At 43.2% G+C, this 21072-nt stretch overlaps 1 protein-coding gene across 1 annotated transcript in view; it reads left to right on the plus strand.

The window, feature by feature from the left end:
* Positions 1-21072, plus strand: part of myo3b (myosin IIIB) — a 398335-nt gene that overhangs the window by 226754 nt on the left and 150509 nt on the right. The window contains exons 24-26 of the mRNA XM_033024000.1: positions 1588-1608; positions 10718-10795; positions 12014-12219. Coding sequence (XP_032879891.1) covers positions 1588-1608; positions 10718-10795; positions 12014-12219 — 305 coding nt within the window. The remainder of the gene's footprint in view (positions 1-1587; positions 1609-10717; positions 10796-12013; positions 12220-21072) is intronic.

Here is a 21072-nt window from a genome sequence, read left to right on the forward strand (position 1 = left end):
GCGGGTCAGGCAACATCTCTGGAAAAATGGAATAGGTGGCGTTTTGGGTTGAGACCCTTCTTCAGACTGAGGGTCAGGGTAGAGGGAAACTCGAGGTATGAAAAGGTACAAAGCACATTCCTTCATTCTTTCATGCATTTAATTCATTTGTGCTTTGTACCTTTCCATACCTCTAGTTTCCCTCTCCCCTGACTCTCAGTCTGAAGAAGGGTCTCAACCCAAAACGCCACCTATTCCATTTTTCCAGAGATGTTGCCTGTCCCGCTGTTACTCCAGCATTTTGTGTCTATCTTCGGTGAAAACCAGCATCTGCAGTTCCTTCTTACAGATATACATCTTGTTCTTGTTTAATAAACCCATCTTGATAATGATCCTTGGACATTATTCCTTTTAAATGTTTGTACAAATTGTTTTTATGTCATGTGTGAATTGAGAAAGTATAAAATAATTGTATGAGAACAGTTTATTAATAGAAACAATGGTGACATGGATTTGGTCTTTTCTGTTATATGCTAAGATGCAGTACACATAAATGGTAGATCCAACTGGGCCGAAAATATTTACCTTCGAGTAGTTAAAACTAAAGTTTTTAATCGATCAATTTTGATAACTGTATTTCACATGCATTTCACATTTACATTTACTTCAAAGCTTTTAGTTCTTGCGTTCTTCATTTGCATCCCACGGTGTGAGTCACCAGGCCTTGTACCTATCCCTCTAGCTACTGTATCTTCAAAGAAAACAAGTGAAGTTAAGTCAATCAATGAGCACAGCCAGCACAAAACCAATATGTACATACACCATGCTTAAACAGCAAACATTTAGCTGTAACCTTTTCATCAAGCAGGTGCTGTGTAGCTTGATGCTTAAAAACAAAGATTGCAGCAGATGCTAGTATTATGATGTCCTACGTATATCCAGAGCTGTTTCTGAAATTTCAAGAAAAAGAATACAAGCTGTGAGAAATAAGTATGATCCAAAAAAAAACTCCTTGGTGATTGCTTTCACACTATGATGTGAGAAACTAAGTAATGAACGTCACTCCAGTTCTAATCAGAAAGTCTGATATTTATTTGGTCATGTGACGAGTTCAGATGCTTTGATGTTATGTGTCAGTGCAGAATTTTATCAGGATGCAGTGTTTTTATTTAAAGAAGTTTATTCATCAGTGCAGTGTATAACTGCTGTGAGAAATTAAGAATACAAACTGCAAGCTGTGTTGAGAGGAAAAAAGAATTGCAGATACTGGTTGATACACAAAAGGATACAAAATGCTGAGTTACTCCGCAGGTCGGGCAGCATTCCTAGAGAACATGGACAGGTGACGATTCAGTCTGAAGAAGGGTCTCGACCCAACCTTTCTGTGTTCTCCAAAGATGCTGCCTGACCCGTTGAGTTACTTCAGCACTTTGTGTCCTGTTGTAATGAGAGTTTGAAACAACAATATAGGTAATAGGGCAATGGTCATCTTACAGCATTTACCTCTGTTTTAATTATGCAGTGCTGATTCTCATTTGTTTTTTATTGAATGAAATCCACTTGAATTGTTGTTGACCATGTTTTATTCTATTTATTTTTCATGTACAGTCTCCAAAATATTTATTGAAGGTAAGAATGGCAAAAAAATGGCATTCATTGTTAGCTCGTTCAAACTCTTTAATGTGCACAATTTTCAAAATCTGTGGTTTTATAATTCTTGGAATAATCATGTACAACATGAAAACGATTGTCATTCGAGGGATTGTATTGAATTTACAATGTTTATTTTCGGTATTAATTTTACAAAGTTGTTCTTTCCTGTACTGCACAGCAAGCAATCCCTGATATTCCACAGACGACGTTTGAGCACTTTGTGCTACCACTATCAATCGAAAGAAGTGTGCCGACCTGGAACATTGTCTGTCCTGTCATGATGATGAGTCATGATGATGATATGCAAGTGTCATGACCTTTGTATCAGATGACTTGGAGGTCAGATCGCATGTGCACTGTGTAAGCCTAGATAGGAGGCTACATTTCAACGCCACTTATTCCGCAAAACAATGCAGGAAGAGGGCGAGACTGTTGCACAATTTGTGACGAGACACAGACAGGTGTCTGTAGGATGCAAATATATGGCTGCTGATGTGTAAAACCAGTTTTTGGATCAGGTTGTCCAGCATTGCATGTCAGACAAGCTCAGGAGAAGGCTGCTAGAAAAAGGGGTTGAGTTAAACCTTAATGGTGCTTTGTCGATTGCAGCAGCACTGGGAGCTATTGAGGGACAATTTCACAGCATGAAATTGAAAGATTCCAAAACTGGGCAAGTTAACCAGCTGTCCTATGGGAGACCAAGAAGTATGCCTGAACGTGAGATTGAGTGTTACAGGTGTGTAACATTTTGCTACACTGGCAGATCCACCGAGAAAGTTGACCAGGAAAGACGTACCGTTCCAGTTTGGTAGTGAACAGAGAAATCATTGAAACTGAGTCTAATGAGTGCAGAAACCCTTGGATATTATGATCTAGTTGCACCAACAAAATTCATAGCAGATGCTAGTCCGGTCGGCTTAGGAGCAGTGTTGGTACAAACACATGCAGATGGACCCAGAATCATAGCATACGCCAGTCGATCGTTAACCAGCGTGGAGAGAAGGTATTCTCAAACTGAGAAAGAAGCATTGGGACTAGTGTGGGCCTGTAAAAGATTCCATGCAAACTTGTACGGCATTGAATTCGAACTTGTTACAGATCACAAGCTGCTGGAAATGATCTATTCGACAAGGTCTAATGTGCCAGAGTAGAACGTTGGGTGCTGAGACTCCAACAGCACAAGTACAAAGTAGTCCACATTGCTGAGAAAACAAACATTGCGGACCCGCTGTCGATACTGTTGAAGGATGAACAGCTGAGAGCAACATCCACGCTGAAGATGGAAGCAGAGAATGATTCGTCGCAATTCAGTTAACGCCAGGAGCCATGACAATGAAGGAAGTTGAAAGGGAATCAGAACATGATCCTGAACTCAAGGATATCAGAGAACGTATTCACAGTGGACAATGGGATCAATGCCCTTACAAAGCATATGTTCCCATAAAAGATGAATTTTGTGTAATTGGTCACTGTGTGCTGAGAGGTAGCAGATTGGTGATCCCGCAGGACCAAGGATCGTGTCATTAGCTCATGAAGGAAATTTAGGCATCGTCGGTACTAAACAGAATTTGCGGAGCATAGTGTGGTGGCCAGGTTGTGAGAAATATGCCGAAAAATTTATCAAGACATGTCACGGATGCCAAATCACAAGCAGGAGCAACCCACCATAACCAATTAGAAGTACAACGTTGCCATGGGTTGACATAATTGTTGATTTTCTTGGACCACTTCCAACAGGTGAATCAATTATGGTCAAGAGCAGAACTCACTATCAAAACATGGAGGGGACTGGGGACACAATTTTTTGCCGGCCACGCGCGCATGCGCACACTCACACACACGCGCGAGGCTTCGGAGGCTCAATCCAGCGCTAAAAACGGCGATTTTAAAATCGGGATCACAAAAACTTGGGGGGGATGTCCCCCACCTCTCAAAACATGGGGGGGATGTGTCCCCTCTGGCCCCCCCAGATTTTCTGCCCCTGATTATGGTAGTGGTAGACTACCCTGAAAAAGGGTAGTCTTGTCCTTTTGCCACCCTGAAAAAGGACAAGAACGAGATACGGGTGTGCATTAATCCGAAGGACCTGAACCTCGCGATCAGGCGACCACACTACCCCATGAGAACCGTGGAAGATGTTGCAGCTCAAGTCGGCCAGGCCATGGTCTACTCTGTCCTTGATGCCAAGAGTTCCTTCTGGCAAATACCACTCGACAAACGCTCCTCTGACCTGACAACGTTTGCCACTCCCTATGGCAGATTCAAGTTCCTACGGATGCCATTTGGTATTAACTCTGCCAGCGAGGTGTTTCAGCGGTCCATGGAACAGCTGTTCGCCGGCATGCCGTGTGCCATCATCGTGGATGACATCCTAGTCTACGGGAATAATGCCGCCGAATATGACAAGAACCTCCGCCGGGTCCTGGACCGGGCCCGGCAGATCAATTTAAAACTGAACAAAAAAAAGTGCAGATTCCGCGTCTCTGAAGTGCCTTACGTCGGGCATATCTTCACTTCTAATGGACTGAAGCCCGACCCGCAAAAGACAAATGCAATCTCCGAGATGTCAGCCCCAACCGACGTCCTCGGTCTGCAACGATTCCTGGGCATGGTCAATTACCTCGGGAAGTTCATACCTAATCTCAGTGAGCTGAGCTCGGCCCTGAGGCAGCTAACTAAAAAAGACACTGCCTGGTCCTGGTTTCCACAACACCAGCAGGCTTTCGAATGTCTGAAGTCTAAGCTGACCAGCACCCCGACACTAAAATTCTTCGACCTGCGCCGTCCCATTGTTGTTACCTGTGATGCCTCTCGTTTTGGACTCGGTGCTGTTTGCCTGCAGCTCTACGACGACGGATCGCTGTTACCGGTCTCGTATGCCTCGCGGACCATGACCGACACGGAGCAACAGTATACTCAGATCGAGAAGGAGCTCCTGGCGGTGGTGTTCGCTTGCTCCAAGTTTAAAGACTTCCTATTCGGCAGCAAATTCACAGTCGAAACCGACCACCAGCCATTAGTGACTATTCTTAACAAACCCATACATGTTGCCCCCGCCAGGCTGCAGCGCATGATGCTGCAGCTCCAGCGTTTTGATTTCCAAATCGTATACAAGAGGGGCACTGAGATGCATGTGGCCGACACTCTGTCTCGTGCCCCACGAGCCTCCTGTGACCGTCACCCTTACGAGCAGGAAGACCTGTTGGTACTGAACGTCAACTTTGTCCCGACCAAGCAGCTGCAGTGCCTGACCGAGCACACCGCCGCTGACCTTGCTTTGCAGCAGCTCGCAGCCGTTACCAAGCGTGGGTGGCCCGACAGACGCACCATTTTGCCGTCGGGTGCCCTGCCGTTCTTCCTGGTCCAAGATGAGCTGGTGATCCAAGATGGTGTTATCGTCAAGGGCCACAAGGTCGTGGTCCCAGCCTTTCTGTATGATCTATACTACAAAGCAGCCCATAGCGGTCATCCTGGGGTCGATGCCACTATTTCTCATGCCCAAGGACAATTCTACTGGCCTGGTATGGCCAAATACATCAGGACCGAGTGTCCTCCTGTTTCTCCTGCAACAACCTCGCCCCACACCAGCAGCGCCAGCCCCTTTTGCAGCAGCCGGCGCCTACCATGCCCTGGACATCGCTGGCTGCCGACATATTCGAATGGTGGGACAAGCAGTTTCTCATCCTGGTTGACTCGTACTCCAACTGGTTCGAGGTGGACCTACTTACTTCCATCACCTCCGAGATGGTCATCAGCAAACTGCGCAGGAACTTCGCCACCTTCGGTGCCCCTGTCCGCTTGCAGACCGACAATGGCCGGCAATTCACAAGCGCCGAATTCAAGGCTTTCACTGCCAGGTGGAACTTCCATCACTACACCAGCAGCCCTGAGTACCCACAAAGTAACGGCCTGGCTGAGCGGGCTGTGCGGAGTGCTAAGGGTCTGCTGGAGCAGTCCCGCCTGTCCAACTGCGATTTCTACCTGGGCTTACTTAACCTACGTAACATCTCCCGGGACCCGACTATGGGTTTCCCTGCCCAGCGTCTGATGTCGAGGATGACAAGACCACCCATGCCAATCGCCCAACAGGCCCTGCTACCCAAAGTGCTCGAGCCTGCCACTGTCCAACAGCGGATTGAACAGAAGCATGAGGTTCAACGACGGTCGCACGACAAGTCCTGCCGACCGCTGTCGCCTCTACTGTCCGGGCAGGTCGTTTGGATGCAGACTACCACCAGCTATCCCCGCCTCGCGACCGTGGTTGGTGTGGCTGACTCTCCCAGATCTTACCTGGTTGACTACGATGGGACTGTCTATCGTCGGAGCCGTCAACACCTGCTGGCTGTGAACGAGCCGACGCCTGCACCTGCGGGTCCTTATGCTCCTCCGTTGCTGTTCCAGCCTGCTACTGCCGATTGCCCTGCTGTTCCCTGCATGCCCCAGACCCCTCGCCTGTTGCGTTCTCCTCCTCCGCTGCCACCAGGTTTTGGCCGGGTTGCTTCCCCTCCTATACGTTCGCCTTCCCCTCCTGCCTCTCCCGCTCCGACTGCGTCTCCTCCTGCTTTAACATTCTCGCCTGCTTCCGCTACGCCTTCCCTTCTTTCCGATGGGGGGGGGGGGGGGGAAGGCGCTGTACGCACGCGTTCGGGTCGCATTGTTAAGCCGCCTGTTCGCTACGGCGACTTTGTTTCAACTCGCATGCTTTGTGTAATCACACTGCCACGGCTCCAATTCTGTTTTTTGATTTCTAAGGGGAAGGATGTAGATGGTTCATGCATACAACCAATAATATAGCTACCTCAGTACCACTAACCACGCCTTAGTCATCAAGTATAATAACTCTCTCTCTCTCTCTCTCTCTCTCTCTTGGTTCCAGCACGGTCATAGACTGTATGCAGTCAGTGCTGGAACGTGTCCAACCTATGTGATCATTAAACATTAAGTAAAGTTACAAGTGTGTCAGACTTAACTTCTTTACAGTAGGTACTATGAGTATGCAGTGATGAAGTCAACTACAGCAGGAAAGACTGTACAGGCATTAGCAGAGATCTTCACCAGACACGGGTTGCCTGTTACACTGTATTCCGACAATGGACCACAGTTTGTATCTGAGACGTTTGCTGAATACATGAGAATCACAGGTATCCATCATCACAAGGTGACTCCGAAATGGCCACAAGCTAACGAAGAAGTAGGGAGACAAACCCAATCCATAGAGAAGAGGATACGTCGCCCATGCCGAAGGGACAAACTGGAAGGAGGCACTGTTGGCATACGCAGCTGTAAATGGGGTGATCACTCACTCGACGACAGGGAAATGTCCAGCAAAAGCTTTGTTTGGAAGGAAAATTCTCACTAAAATACCAGAAGTGCGAGAGATCACGAAAGACCATGAGTTGAGGAGACTGTGATGCCGCAAAGGAAGGTGCGGCAAAATGGTATGCCGACTTGAAACGAGGATCCAGGCACTCTGAAATAATTCCTGGGGATGATGTGCTTGTGAGGCGAGATGGTGGCGGTAAGATAGACACTCCTTACCATTGCCAGCCATACAATGTTGTATCGAGGAGTGGCAGCATGGTAACAGTCAAGTCTGCAGAAGGTGTTATCTACAAGAGAAATGTATCGAGCGTCAAAAAGTACATGTCCAAGGACAAACAAAACGAGGTACCTCAAAACCCACCAAGAGCTACTGATTCAGGGGGGCAAGACGACATTTCCGAGGTGGTGACTAGTTCCACAGGCAGCACGCTGGTGAGGAGAGAAGGTGTCTGGGTGACAACACTTTGGCAGTTTCAACAGACTCTGATGCTTCTGTGCCAGCTGGTAGACCGTACCGTGAAAGGAGAGTCCCCAAGCGATATGACGATTTTGTGGTATAGATTATGATACTGTTTAGTATGATACTGTTTATTATGATACTGTTTATTATGAGCAAGGAGTTTATTAAGGTTACAAGAGTGTAAAAAGTTGCATTTGTTTTGTAGTTGTAATATATTTGTTTCGTGAGTTATTGGAACACAAATGAAACTCATATATATTTTGTAAGAATTTAATTGGAAAGTATATTAGAAATAACACATCAATTTAAAGTTTAATTCTGGTAAAGGAGGGATGTCATGACGATGAGTCATGATGATGATATGCAAATATCATGACCTTTGGATCAGATGACTTGGAGGTCAGATCGCATGTGCATTGTGTAAGCCTAGGTAGGAGGCCATAGCTGAGTGAGATAATAAACACGGAGACCAAGGAATGGAACCTATAAATATTGTGTCAGTATCATTATTATTCCACATCTGAGGCCAGGATGTGACATGTCCAATCCCCCCACATATGTTGCATGACCTGCTGAGTTACTCCAGCACTTTGTGTTTTGCTCGATTCCAACATCTGCACTTCCTTATTTCTCCATATGTTGTGTTGTGCTATGCTCATTTGTTCAGATCTACGACACCTACTAAAACTGAAAACGGAAAGTTTACACATACATTCAGTGAGAAGTGTGCACTGAAGCATATTTGGTAGGAACATACAAGACAGTATCTTTAATTGAAGTAAGAATTAGTCCCTTTGTAAATGCAGATATGGAGCCTAAAGTCTGCTCAATGCCACTACTCCAACATTTGTTTCCCAACATCTAATCAAGGTGCATTCAGGCAGTTAAATGAATGTGGAACTAGGTGGAACAGGAGTGCTACTGTTGACTGAGGGCGGCACATTGGCTCAGCTGATAGAGCTGTTGCCTCACGGCACCAGAGACCCGGGTTCGTTCCTGACCTCGGGTGCTGTCTGTGCAGAGTTTGCACATTTTCCCTGTGTCCATGTGGGTTTTCTCTGGGCGATCCGGTTTCCCCCCGCAGTCCATAGATGTGCAGGTTTGTAGGTTAATTGGCTTCTATAAATTGTCCTAGTGTGTAGTTGGCCGTCTCCAGGCTGTATCTCTAAATCTGAGCCTCAAATGGCTCAAGCTTTGCATTTGTTTCCCACCACTGTCGACAATGCAACAATGTCCTCTAACCTAATTGTGGTCTTCAGACCTCATTCATTCCTAGACTTGCCTGATTGCAGATCCCACCGTATTCTAACACTAATTACAGTCTCCAGGACTTCAATCCTTTCATCCATCCCCTGTTCATGGTCTCCATGTTCCCTGTGCCATGCCAAAACCTAAACTTCAGTACTGTGCAATATCAGCCAGCTGCCGATTCATCGGTCAATTCGTCTCTTTGCCATGACAATGAGGCCCATGAATTTGGATTTGCGTTGAACACTTTTTTTACAAGTGAATATCAAGTGTTAATCTAAATAATCAATATACTTATAACCAGAGGATAGAGAAATAAATGGAGAAAATACCTGCAAATGTATGGAAGGTATATTCAAAGTTGAACATTTTTTCAGCTCCAGATTAGTATATGGCATCCAATGGCAGTGCTTGGGAGCATCAAAACATCAATTTCTAGTGTTTCAGCTCCAAGTCAATATATCAACCATGCTGTCAATTTTGAGTATGCCTCACATGAAATCACAATTTACTTGGCAATTTATGGAAATGTGGCAACTTATACCAAAAACTATTCAAATGTTGCCACTTTTTGTATTCTGTGAATTCATTTTTACCGAATGGAAGTTCTGTTTTACTTTTTAGGACTATTTTAGAAACAAGAGCTGCTTTAATGGGACAATCTTTTCCAACGTGTATTTTTGCCAAAGAATATTTGACATGGTCACCTTAACATCAGTGTGATTTGAACATCTCAGGAACATGTCATTCACTACCTGCAGAGAAAAGTTGATGTTAATAACTAAAACTTAAAGCGTTACATATGCTAAATGTCCTTTTATTTTCTCCTTTTGTCATTATAATACTAATTTGGCTACATCAGGTTTTACATGCTTGAATGTTGAGGAAAAGGAATACATTCTAGAATAAAATTCATATTTTCAAAAATATACTGAGCATATTTTAAACTTGCATGTATTCAAACAAATTTTTAAAATCCAATTCTATTTATTTTTTACCCTGTTGCCATATCTCCATATCTGTTCTCTGACTTGTTCCGTACCTTTTCATACCTCTAGTTTCCCTGTCCCCGGACTCTCAGTCTGAAGAAGGGTAATGACCCAAAATGTCACCTATTCATTTTCTCCAGAGATGCTGCCTGACTCGCTGAGGTACTCCAGCATTTTGTGTCTATCTCCTTAATTATGCTCTGTTCCTCCTATGAAGATCAGATGATCTGTTCCCAGGCTCTGTCTCATTAAATATTCTAAGTAATGAATATTGGGATGGTTCTCTCTCTGATCACCTACAGATATGGAGAGCATGACTTTATTTGGTCTATCTGGTGTTATTTCCCACGTAGGAAGTAACAAGATGGAGCGAAGTACCATCGCTTTGTAGTGCAAGGTGTTGTTTCTACCTCGACACAGTATTGTTAAATTCTCCAGGTTTTAAATGAAGCATTTTTCAAGTCGTATTTACATAGATAACTCCCCTATCACTGTATGTTTGTAGTACATTTAGGAATACATGTAGTTTGAAAATTACTGAGGAAAAAAAGTTATTAGTTCATAAATAAATTAAATGTCTTTCTTTTGCCTCAATAAAAGGACATAACAACAAATTATGCACTAAGCCAAACACATACCTATGTTCTAAATATGTTTACATTGCAAACACAAATGCATACCAGTATTTATGATGGTAATGTAAGCATAATCCGAAGCCATTCATTTTAGTGCTTCATTAGATTTGATGAAATACGTTGTATGAAAAATATAACATCATCAAAATGTTAATAGAGTATGGTGAGTATGGCTACTTTGAAGACAGAATTTTATATTAAGGGCAAATTTTATGTTGGTTTAATAGTAAAAATATGAATTGAGTTCTGCATTAATATACGGAGTATGCCTTTAAGCTAGTACCCTTTGATTTCTTTTATTTTTATTGACTCTCAATTGCTGATTCCCTGCATTTTTTGCTTGTTAATTTTATCACTCTGGAAATAGTAGTTCTTGGAGGTTAAGTTTTTTTTAATTTAAATTATAAATGTATTTCATGTCCTTTAACCAGGTTGATACACTGGAAGCAATGCGACATCCTGACGAAACAACAAACATGAAAAGACAAACTGTGGCCTCTTATTTTAGGGTAAGATTATTATTTCAGTAACAACTACCTTCAAGTAAAATATGGCATTAATAAGAAAAATCTAATTTCAGTAGGACTAAAGAACTTAAAAAGGAGCATGCATTTGTTGTTTCTGAGTGGGAAGGGGGTCCCACTGTTATGTTCAAATACTGATGGAGGCCATTACATTGTTTAATATTGTGCATCTGCTTTTGTTGTCATACTGTATTTAAAAATATTCCTTTACAGTTTGACTGAAATATTTTATCAAAGAAATATCATTGCAAATATATTATGAAATCATATACTTATTAAAACTCTGATCTTGTTAGTGTGTATATGTGTGTGTATATGTGGTTGTCTTTACATCTTCGTGAAAAAACGACACGGTAACGATAACATATTTTACATATTCCGGTTGACATTTTTCCCGTCAAGGCTGGGATCACCTGATCTGAACATTTCATGCTTTATTTCTCGACATTACTGATTAAAGTTTAAAATCATCAAAAGACTGAAATTAAAACCACCAGCTTCAAATGATGACGTCACAATGGCTCAGCTAGCAGAGACCAGCCTGAATCAAAGATCCTATAAGCCCGCTATAAGATCTTTGGCCTGAATGAAGATTTCATCCCATATTTGACACGTTATTCGCGATTAAAGCTTTAAAAATGCCAACTTTCACAAGATTTTTACATATTCTGATTCACATTTTTCCCCTCGAGGCCGAGATCCCTTTCACTGAACATTTTAAGCTTTATTTCTCGACTTATTATTGATTAAAGTTTAAAAAAATCAAAATACCTTTAATTTCAAACCAACCAACATGAAATTATGATGTCACAATGGCAAGACTAGCAAGGGGGAGGCCGAATTGCTATTGTAACACGCAGGGCAAGTGCAATTGGAATTTGTTTTAAAGATGACTGCTGAGGAAGGCAAAGGGAGTGCTGGAATCTTACGTTCGGGAACGACTTGAGTTGGAGATTTATTTATTTTGCTCCAACCTTTCTTTTTTTTGGCATCTGGTAATTTGCACCAGAAATTGTTAATTTAGTTTTTTAGTTTTTTAGTTTAGAGATACATTGCAGAAACAGGCCCTACGCTCTACCAAGTCCGATCCAACCAGTAATCCCTGTACACTAACACTATCCTACACACTAGGCACAAAGGAAATTGGGTGGTTATCAGTCAGCAAACAGTTCTTCATGTGAATATTATTTTTCTATCTGGCAGTACTCACTGATGGATCTCCTGTCTAAAATGGTGGTGGGTCAGCCTCATTTTGTCCGTTGCATCAAACCCAATGATGATCGTCAAGCAGAAAAGTTCTTTGAAGAAAGAGTATTGGTTCAACTGCGGTACACTGGCATCTTGGAAACCATACGCATCCGTGGGCAGGGATATTCTCATCGCATCCTCTTTGAAGACTTTGTTAAAAGGTAAAAAAAACATGGACATTAGGATTTGTATTTTTATAAAATGAATTGTATCAGCACAAAAACCTGTCTCAGCTGTGCACATCCGCAAAAAGAAGAAATTTGTCTCTCAAAATCTCTAACCTCGTGTTACTTCCACAGGATTCCAGATTCTAGTCTTTGTGTTGCCCTTTTTCGTCTATGTTTTTCTGCATCAGAATAAATGAGAAGCTCTATTGTGGTCTTAATTCAAATCAGTAATTTTACAAAAAATGCAATTACACCGACCAAGAGCCAAGGATTATTGGTTCATGAGTCAATGCCGCTTGAAGGAATGTTTGTTGCAAGAGAGAGTTCACAAAAATGATCAAAAGAGAGAAAATACATTTTTATCTTCTGAATGCATGACACATGAAGCATATGAAAAATCGGATGCATGATATAACTGAAACGCAGCATAAATATAATTTAGGTGTTTACCGTAAAGGAATTGTTGGTAGGAATTCTGAGTAAAGTTGCACTTTTGTAGGTTACCAATGCCTAATCCATAGTGTGCTGTGAAGATTCACCAATCTAGGCATTGGAGTTGGGATGTAGTTGGATTTCCATGATTGGTCAATGTTATGGGATGACGATTTTAATGCCCTAAATTTTGAATTTTAAAAGAGAAGGAAGTTTTATAAATGTAATAACAGATGCTGGTTTATACCAAAGATATACACAAAATCTGGTGTACCTCAGCGGGTCTGACAGCATCTCTGGAGAAAATGGAGAGGTGACAGAGACCCAATCAATTCCCTCTAATAATGCTCTCCTTCACCTAGCAGAACTTGTCCTCACCCTCAACAACTTCTCTTTCAACCTCTCACTTTGTCCAAGTTAAAGGTGTAGCCATGGGCATTCACATGGGCCCCAAAAAGCCTGCCATTTATGTTGGTTACATAGAACAGTCCTTGTTCCAAATGTACACTGACCCAATCCCCCAATATTGTCTCTGCTACATCGGCGACTGCAACAGAGCTGCCTCCTGCACCTGTGCAGAATTCATGGACTTCATTAACTGCACCACTAACTTCCACCCTGCCCTCACTTCACCTGGACTCTCTGTGACACCTCTCTCCCCTTTCTTCATCTCTCTGTCTCCATCAAAGGGGACAGACTATCGACTGATGTCTACTGCATAGCTACAGACTCCCACAGTTTTCTGGACTACACTTCCTCCCACCCTGCTTATTGCAAAGATGCTCTCTACTCTCAATTCCTCTGTCTCAGCCGCATCTGCTTCCAAGACGAGGTTTTCCATACATCAGAGATATCCTCATTCTTTAGTTAACGTTATTTCCCCCGGGCTGTCATAGATTGATCCCTTACCCACGTCCCTTCTGTGTCCCATCGTTCTGCTCTTGCACCTTCTCTCCCCAGATGCAATAAAGAAAGGTCCTCACCTTTCACCCCACCAGCCTCCGCATCCAACACATCTTTCTCCAACATTTCCGTCACGTAAAATGTGATCCCACCACTAGTCACATCTTTCCATCTTCACCCCTTTCTGCCGTCTGCAGAGACCGCTCGCTGCACAGCTCCTTGGTTGCCTTCGCACCCATACCAGCACCTCTCCAAGTACTTTCCCTTGCAACCACAACACCATGTAACACCTGTCCCTATAGTTCCTCCCTCGACTCCATCCAGGAACCCCAGCAGTCCTTCCAGGTGAGACAGAGGTTCACGTGCACCTCCTCTAATCTCATCTACTGCATCCGATGTTCCTGATGTGGGTTCCTGTACATCGGCGAGACCAAGCGTAGACTCGGCGACCATTTTGTTAAACACTTACACTCTGCTGCCAAGGTCTACTGGATCATCCAGTTGCTAACCATTTTAACTCCCCTTCCCATTCCCACACTGACTTTTCTGTCCTGGGCTTCCTCCATTGCCAGAGTGAGGCCACACGCAAACTGGAAGAACTGCGCATCATATTCAGCCTCATATTCTAACCCAGCAGCATAAACACTGAATCCTTCAATTTTAGGTAACCTCTCCCCCCCCCCACCCCCTTCCAATACTTACACCCCCCACTCCCTTCCCCTGAACCTTGGCTAGCCTTGCACTGGTGTCTTTCAACCCCACCGCCACCCCTTCCATCAAAGATCCTTCCACAAGCTTTGCAATTTGCTTTATTTATTTTGGGTTCACACATACTTCAACCCAACAATCTGCCTATCATGGAACCAACCCCCTCGCCTGAAGTCACCTTACTGTTGTAGGCCATGATTTGTTTGGCCCCCTCTTCTCACCCAGTTATTTTTTCCCAGTTCCCCCTGCAATCAGTCTTAAGAAGTGTCCCGACTGGAAACATCACCTATCTATGTTCTCCAGAGATGCTGCTGCCTGACCCGCTGAGTTACTCTTTTGTGTCTATCTGAGGTTTTATAAATATTGATTATGTTATTACAGCACAAAATTATTTTAATAATCTGATCAGTCCCCGCAGTACATTCTGCAAGGCCATTTGAACATTGTATTCATCGAGCATTCAAAAATTTAAAGCATCTAAATTGGTGTATGTGTGGTCAATAAAGCCTCCCACACTTGCTTTCTCAATATTTCACCAATTAGTCAAAAGAGCATCATTCACATACCAGCTGAGATGCCATGAACAGCCTTTGTGTATGCACTCTTAAAAATATTTTGCAGCCATATTTCATTGACCTACATGATAGACATCATACTGTTTTAATGTGTATTTCTTTACTTTTAGCCTCAACAGTAGATCTTTTTGTTGTTGCGAATGCAGGGTACAGATTATGTTGTGGTTTTCATATATTTTGGAGATATACTTCTTGCGTCTTTTTAGTACAGGTCCACCACCGATTTTTTGGCAACTGGTGGTTCAACACCTCCTTTAATCTGGACAAAATTACGAGAACGCACTTAAAATCCACCCCCCGGGAATTCCCATCGAAAATGTGGCATCCAGGCCACTTGAGGCGGCTGATCACGAACTCATCGGGACTTCCACGCCGATCAGCGGGTCGAGTTTGCCCTCTGTGACCAGGGCTCTGCAACTCTGAGTCAACCGGAGCCGGCAGATTCGTTCCCATAGCCGACAACCGAGCCGACTTTGCGGGCCCGTATCTCGGCTACATAGACGGACCATTCTAATACCATTGGACTCCTCGCGGAGGCCGTGACCTCTTGGTCCAGCAAAATGGATATTGCAGAAAGGCTCTGGAACCCGGGGTGCCGGAATATCGGTGGTGGACCTGTTCGATATTTCTAGATCCAGTCAGAAGATCACCTTCCAATTGGATCTCATCTCTGATTGACCAATAACATCATATTGCTGGTCGTGTTTGTGTCATTTCTTTTGAGCCACCCAGCATCTGATGGAAATGTTGACATTTTTCACGTTATTTGGTCAACCTCATATCCTTGACCTTGACTCATTACTAAAGTTAATCGCTTCTGCAGAAGACACACTCAAAGACTCCTGGACTAAGCAGTCCATTTGATCATTAGAGTCATAGAGTTATAGATTAATACAGTGTGGAAACAGGCCCTTCGGCCTAACTCGCCCACACCGGCCAACAATGTCCCAGCTACCCTAGTCCCACTTGCCTGCGCTTGGTCCATAACCCTCCAAACCTGTCCTATCCATGTACCTGTCCAACTGTTCCTTAAACGATGGGATAGTTCCAGCCTCAACTACCTCCTCTGACAGCTTGTTCCATACACCCATCACCCTTTGTATGAAAAAGTGACCACTCAGATTCCTATTAAATCTTTTCCCCTTGACCTTGAACCTATGTCCTCTGGTCCCCGATTTCCAATCTCTGGGTAAAAGACTCTGTGCATCTACCCGATCTAGTCCTCTCATGATTTTGTATACCTCTATAAGATCTCCCCGCATCCTCCTATGCTCCATGGAATACAGACCCAGCCTTATCAACCTCTCCCTATAGCTCACACCCTCTAGTCCTGGCAACATCCTCGTAAATCAGTTCTGAACCCTTACAAGGTTGACAATATCTTTCCTATAACATGGTGCCCAGAACTGAACACAATATTCTAAATGCGGTCTCACCAAAGTCTTATACAACTGCAACATGACCTCCAAACTTCTATACTCAATACTCTGACTGATGAAGGCCAGTGCCAAAAGCCTTTTTGACCAACTTATCTACCTGTGACTCGACCTTCATGGAACCATGCACTTGTACTCCTAGATCTATGCCATTTCTTCATCGTCACTGTGTCATAGTCCCTGCCTAAGGACAGGTGAGATCAAATACATTACAAGGAATGGGACTAGTATAAATCCTCTGGCAGCCAGCATAGTATTGATGGACAAAATAGTTCCCTTCATAATTGAGATGAAATACGAGATCTAAGAATGTGATAGTTTTAACAAAAAAGAAATAAAGTCCTGGAGTAGACACAAAATGCTGGAGTAACTCAGTGAGACAGGCAGCATCTCTGGGGAGAAAGAATGGGTGACGTTTCGGGTCGAGACCCAAATTTAGTCTGAAGAAGGGTCTCGACCCGAAACGTCATTCATTCCTTCTCCCCAGAGATGCTGCCTGTACCACTGAGTTACTCCAGCATTTTGATTTAAACCAGCATCTGCAGTTCTTTCCTACACCCAAAGTCCTGGAGTAACTCAGTGGGTCATGCAGCATCCCTGGAGAACATGGATAGAGGTTTAACAAATCATCACAGGAAATGGAACTTATTCACATCCAGGAATGGTCCATAAAAAATGGCCATTTTAATGTTGTTCTCACTGAATTCTTGTTTTAAGTGCTGCATGCGTTGGATTATATTGGGAGTGGGTGGTTTCTGGCTTCACCAGCAGATGTGCTGCTGGTGATTAGTACAGATAATGATATCAGTATGATCTATTCATTATAATGTGCATACAGTTTCAGCATGAGTGAATGTCTGTAACATCTGATGAGTGCACTACGTATCCTACAGATTACATGGCAGTTTTCAGATGCAATTGAATTTTTAAGTTACACAATTTTTGGAACAATAAATTTACACAAAGTGCTGGCGTAACTCAGTAGGTCAGGCAGCATCTCTGGAGAAAAAGGATGGGTAATGTTTCAGGTTAGGACCCTTCTTCAGACTGTTACTTCAGCACTTTGTGTCTATCTTCGGTATCTACCAGCATATGCAGTTCCTTTCTACACATTTGGAATATTAGTTTAGTTTTAGTTTGGAGATATAGTGCGGAAACAGATCCTTTGGCCCACTGATTCCACACCGACCAGGGATCACCCATGTACCAGTTCTATCCTGCACACTAGGGAAGATTTACAGAGGCCAATTAACGTACAAACCCGTACGTCTTTGGGATGTGTGAGAAAACCAGAGCACCCAAAGAAAACGTACGCAATCACAGAGAGAAGGTACCAACTCCATACTGACAGCACCCATAGTCAGGATCGAACCTAGGTCTCTGGCAATGTAAGGCAGCAACTCTACCACTAAATTTGAACATTGTCTGATCCTATACACATTTTATTAGTTTATCATTTATTTATGCATATGTTGATTGACGTATAGCCAAGAGTATTTAATTGTTTAACGTTCAATGCAACAATAAAATTCTCACTTGCTGCAGCTTAGCAGACCTTCAAATGCAATGCCTTGATAATGGATTTTTTTTAATGCAATAAATTAATACATGTAATATGATTGCAAAAAAACCCAACAACCTTAGTGCAACCAAAGACAGTCCATAGTAATTCATAGTTGCTGAGGTTGGTGTTGTGCAGTGTTCAAGGACCTGATGATATTAATATAAGTAAAGTTTGCATAGACACTAAGGTAGTATGTTTATTGGTATAATCTTGATTCATTATCAGTCACACATCACATTTTATGAAGAAACAACAAATATTTTTTGTCCACAGATTAAGAGCTCAGTTTGGGGTTTTGCATAACTGGTATAGCATTGATAATATTGATATTTTCAGTCTTCATTGTTTCTGCTGACTACAATATGATACGATAAAACTTTATTAATCCCAGGAGGGAATTTGATCTGCCAACAGTCATAAAACACAAGATACATGAAATGAGGAATGAGTGGAAAGGATTGGGGATGTGTAAAGATTATAGAGGGGATGGGGGAGGGGAGTCAGTCTGTCCAGGGAAACTCCGTGGTGTTTGTACTCCTTGGTAACCTGCGTATCCACACCATTGATGGAGACAGGGGACAAATTGTTCCATAGGAAGAATTAAGCTTTTTAAATCAGGATTATTAATAAATTACGCAGAAGATAATACTTTGCTGTATAAAAAGGAAATGCAGTTACTGGTTTATGCCAAAGATAGACACACAATGCGGGAGTACGCAGCGGGTCAGGCAGCATCTGTGGAGAAACTGGATAGATGACATTTCAGGTTGGGACTTTTCTTCAGACTGATTGTAGTAGGGAGAGGGGAGAGTGGGGTGGGGGGAACAGAACCAAAGAAAAAAACAGGACAAATCAGAGTTGGCAACAGATGACCTCAGGCAAGGAGGTTCCCTGATGGGCTGGCTGTTGGCTAGCGACAGGAGGGATACATACTTGTGAACTGTGGAACTAGTGGAAATTTGAGATGCAGTTCCTCAACTTTACGTGGGGTCTCATTCTGGCAATGGAGAAGGCCCAGGACAGAAAGGTCAGTATGGGAAGGGGAGTTAAAGTGGTTAGCAAACAGGGAGATCCAGTAGGCTTTCACGGACCAAGCGTAAGTGTTCCACAAAACAATCGTAAAGTCTACGCTTGGTCTCGGGAGTACCGGATGCAGTAGATGAGGTTAGTGGAGGTGCAGGTGAACCTCTAACTTACCTAGAAGGACTGCTGGGATTCCTGGATGGAGGTGAGGGAGGAGGTATAAGGCCAGATGTGACATCTCCTGGGATTGCAAGGGGAAGTATCTGGGGAGGTGGTGGAGGAATAGCACCTCATATTTTGGTTGGATAGTCTACAACATTGAATTATCCCCTCCACTTTCCTCACTATAATCAGTTTGAAGAAGGGTCCCGACCCAAAACGTCACCTATCCATTTTCTCCAGAGATGCCGCCTGACTTGCTGAGTAGCTCTAGCATTGTTGTCTATAATACTTTGCTGCATTTGTTCAGCTTCTAATGTAGGTATTTTTGTTGGTTATTTGGCTCTGTAAATTTAAATTGTCCTTAGTGTGTAGGATAGTTCTAGTGTATGGGGTGGTTACTGGTTTGCGCAGACTCAGTGGGCCAAATGGCCTGTTTCCACACTGTATCTCGACAGTCTAAAAATCAGCAAACCCAGATCTGCAGATGAATTTAGAATCACAAAAAAATGTTGGAACTGAAAAAGGAATTTGCAAAAGTGGTGCTGATTAAATATGCGTCTGCATTACCAGATCAATGAGAGGTCTTATTATGAAAAGCTGCTTGATGTTTTAACTTCCTTTCCAGAGCTTTGATGGCTCTGTATAATGTACAGTAAATAGATTCAGGGGTGTTGCCTGAGGGCTGGAAAATGGCAAGTGTTCTATTCTTATTCAAAGAAGGGTGTTTTTATAAGCCCAGTAATTACTGATTGACCACTTCAACCTCAGAGGCCAGCAAAGAAACAGCGATCAGGGACAGAGATACCAATCACTTGGAAAAGAGTGGATTGAGTCGAGAAAGCCATCATGGTCTTATTAAAAACAAAAGAAGACATAAAGTGCTGAACTAACGCAGTGTGTCAGCCAGCATCTCTGGAGAACATGGTAAATTGTCCATAGTATGTAGGATGGTGCCTGTGTACGGGGTGATCGCAGACTCAGTGGGACAAAGGTCCTGTTCCCGCAAGGTATCTCTGAAGTCTAAAGTCTAATAATTAGAAAGCCTAAATCTGCAGAAGCATTTTGCATTTCGGGTTGGGACTCTTCTCAGTCTGAAGAAAGGTCTGAACCCAAAACGTCACCTCTCCATGTTCTTCAGAGATGCTGCCTGACCCGCTGTGTTACTCTAGCACTTTGTGTCTTTTTTTTGTAAAAAAGCGTCTGCAGTTACTTGTGTCCACATGTTCAGAACAAATATCGACTATGAATGCGTTGGAATGTTTTTTTGATGAAATAAGAAAGTTAACAAGAGCAATATAGTTGATTTTGTACATATGGGTTTCCAAAAAGGCATCTGATAAGGTGCCACATGGTGGGCTTCTTATCAACATTGAAGCCCAAGAAAGTTAAGAAACAGGAAACCAAGAGTATTCGTGAATTGTGTAGGAAGGAACTACAGATGCTGACACACCAAAGATAGACACAAAATACTGGAGTAACTCAGTGGGTTAGGCAGCATCTCTGGAGAAAAGGAACAGGTGATATTTTGGGTAAAGACCCTTCTTTAGACTGAGAATCAGGGGAGAGTGAAAAGTATGAAAATGTACATAACAAATCAGAGCCGGCACTGATGGCCAAGGAGCCCACAATGGTCCATTGTTGGTTGTGGAGTAGGTGATAACAGTGATACGAACAGTGAAACTAGCAGGACAACTAGGGTGGGGGAAGGATAGAGAGAGAGAGAGAGAGAGAGGGTATGCAAGGGTTACTTGAACTGAGAGAAATCAATACTCATACCGCAGGGCTGTAAGTTGCCCAAGCGAAATATGAGGTACCGTTCCTCCAATTTGCGTGTGGCCTCACTCCGCCAGTGGAGGAGGCCCAGGATAGTGGTCAGTATGGGAAGGGGAGTTTTTGTGAATTGTTTGTTTTTTGGACAGGTGGTAAATGTACAATAGCGTTCCCCCAGAGCATAGTACTTCTGGGGAAGTACTAGCCTCTGGGGAGTACTTCATTAATGTATAGTGATTACTTGGCTGGGTGCACAGGTACGATTTTCAAATTT

Source organism: Amblyraja radiata, chromosome 7, assembly GCF_010909765.2.
Source record: "Amblyraja radiata isolate CabotCenter1 chromosome 7, sAmbRad1.1.pri, whole genome shotgun sequence".
Lineage (NCBI taxonomy): Eukaryota > Metazoa > Chordata > Chondrichthyes > Rajiformes > Rajidae > Amblyraja > Amblyraja radiata.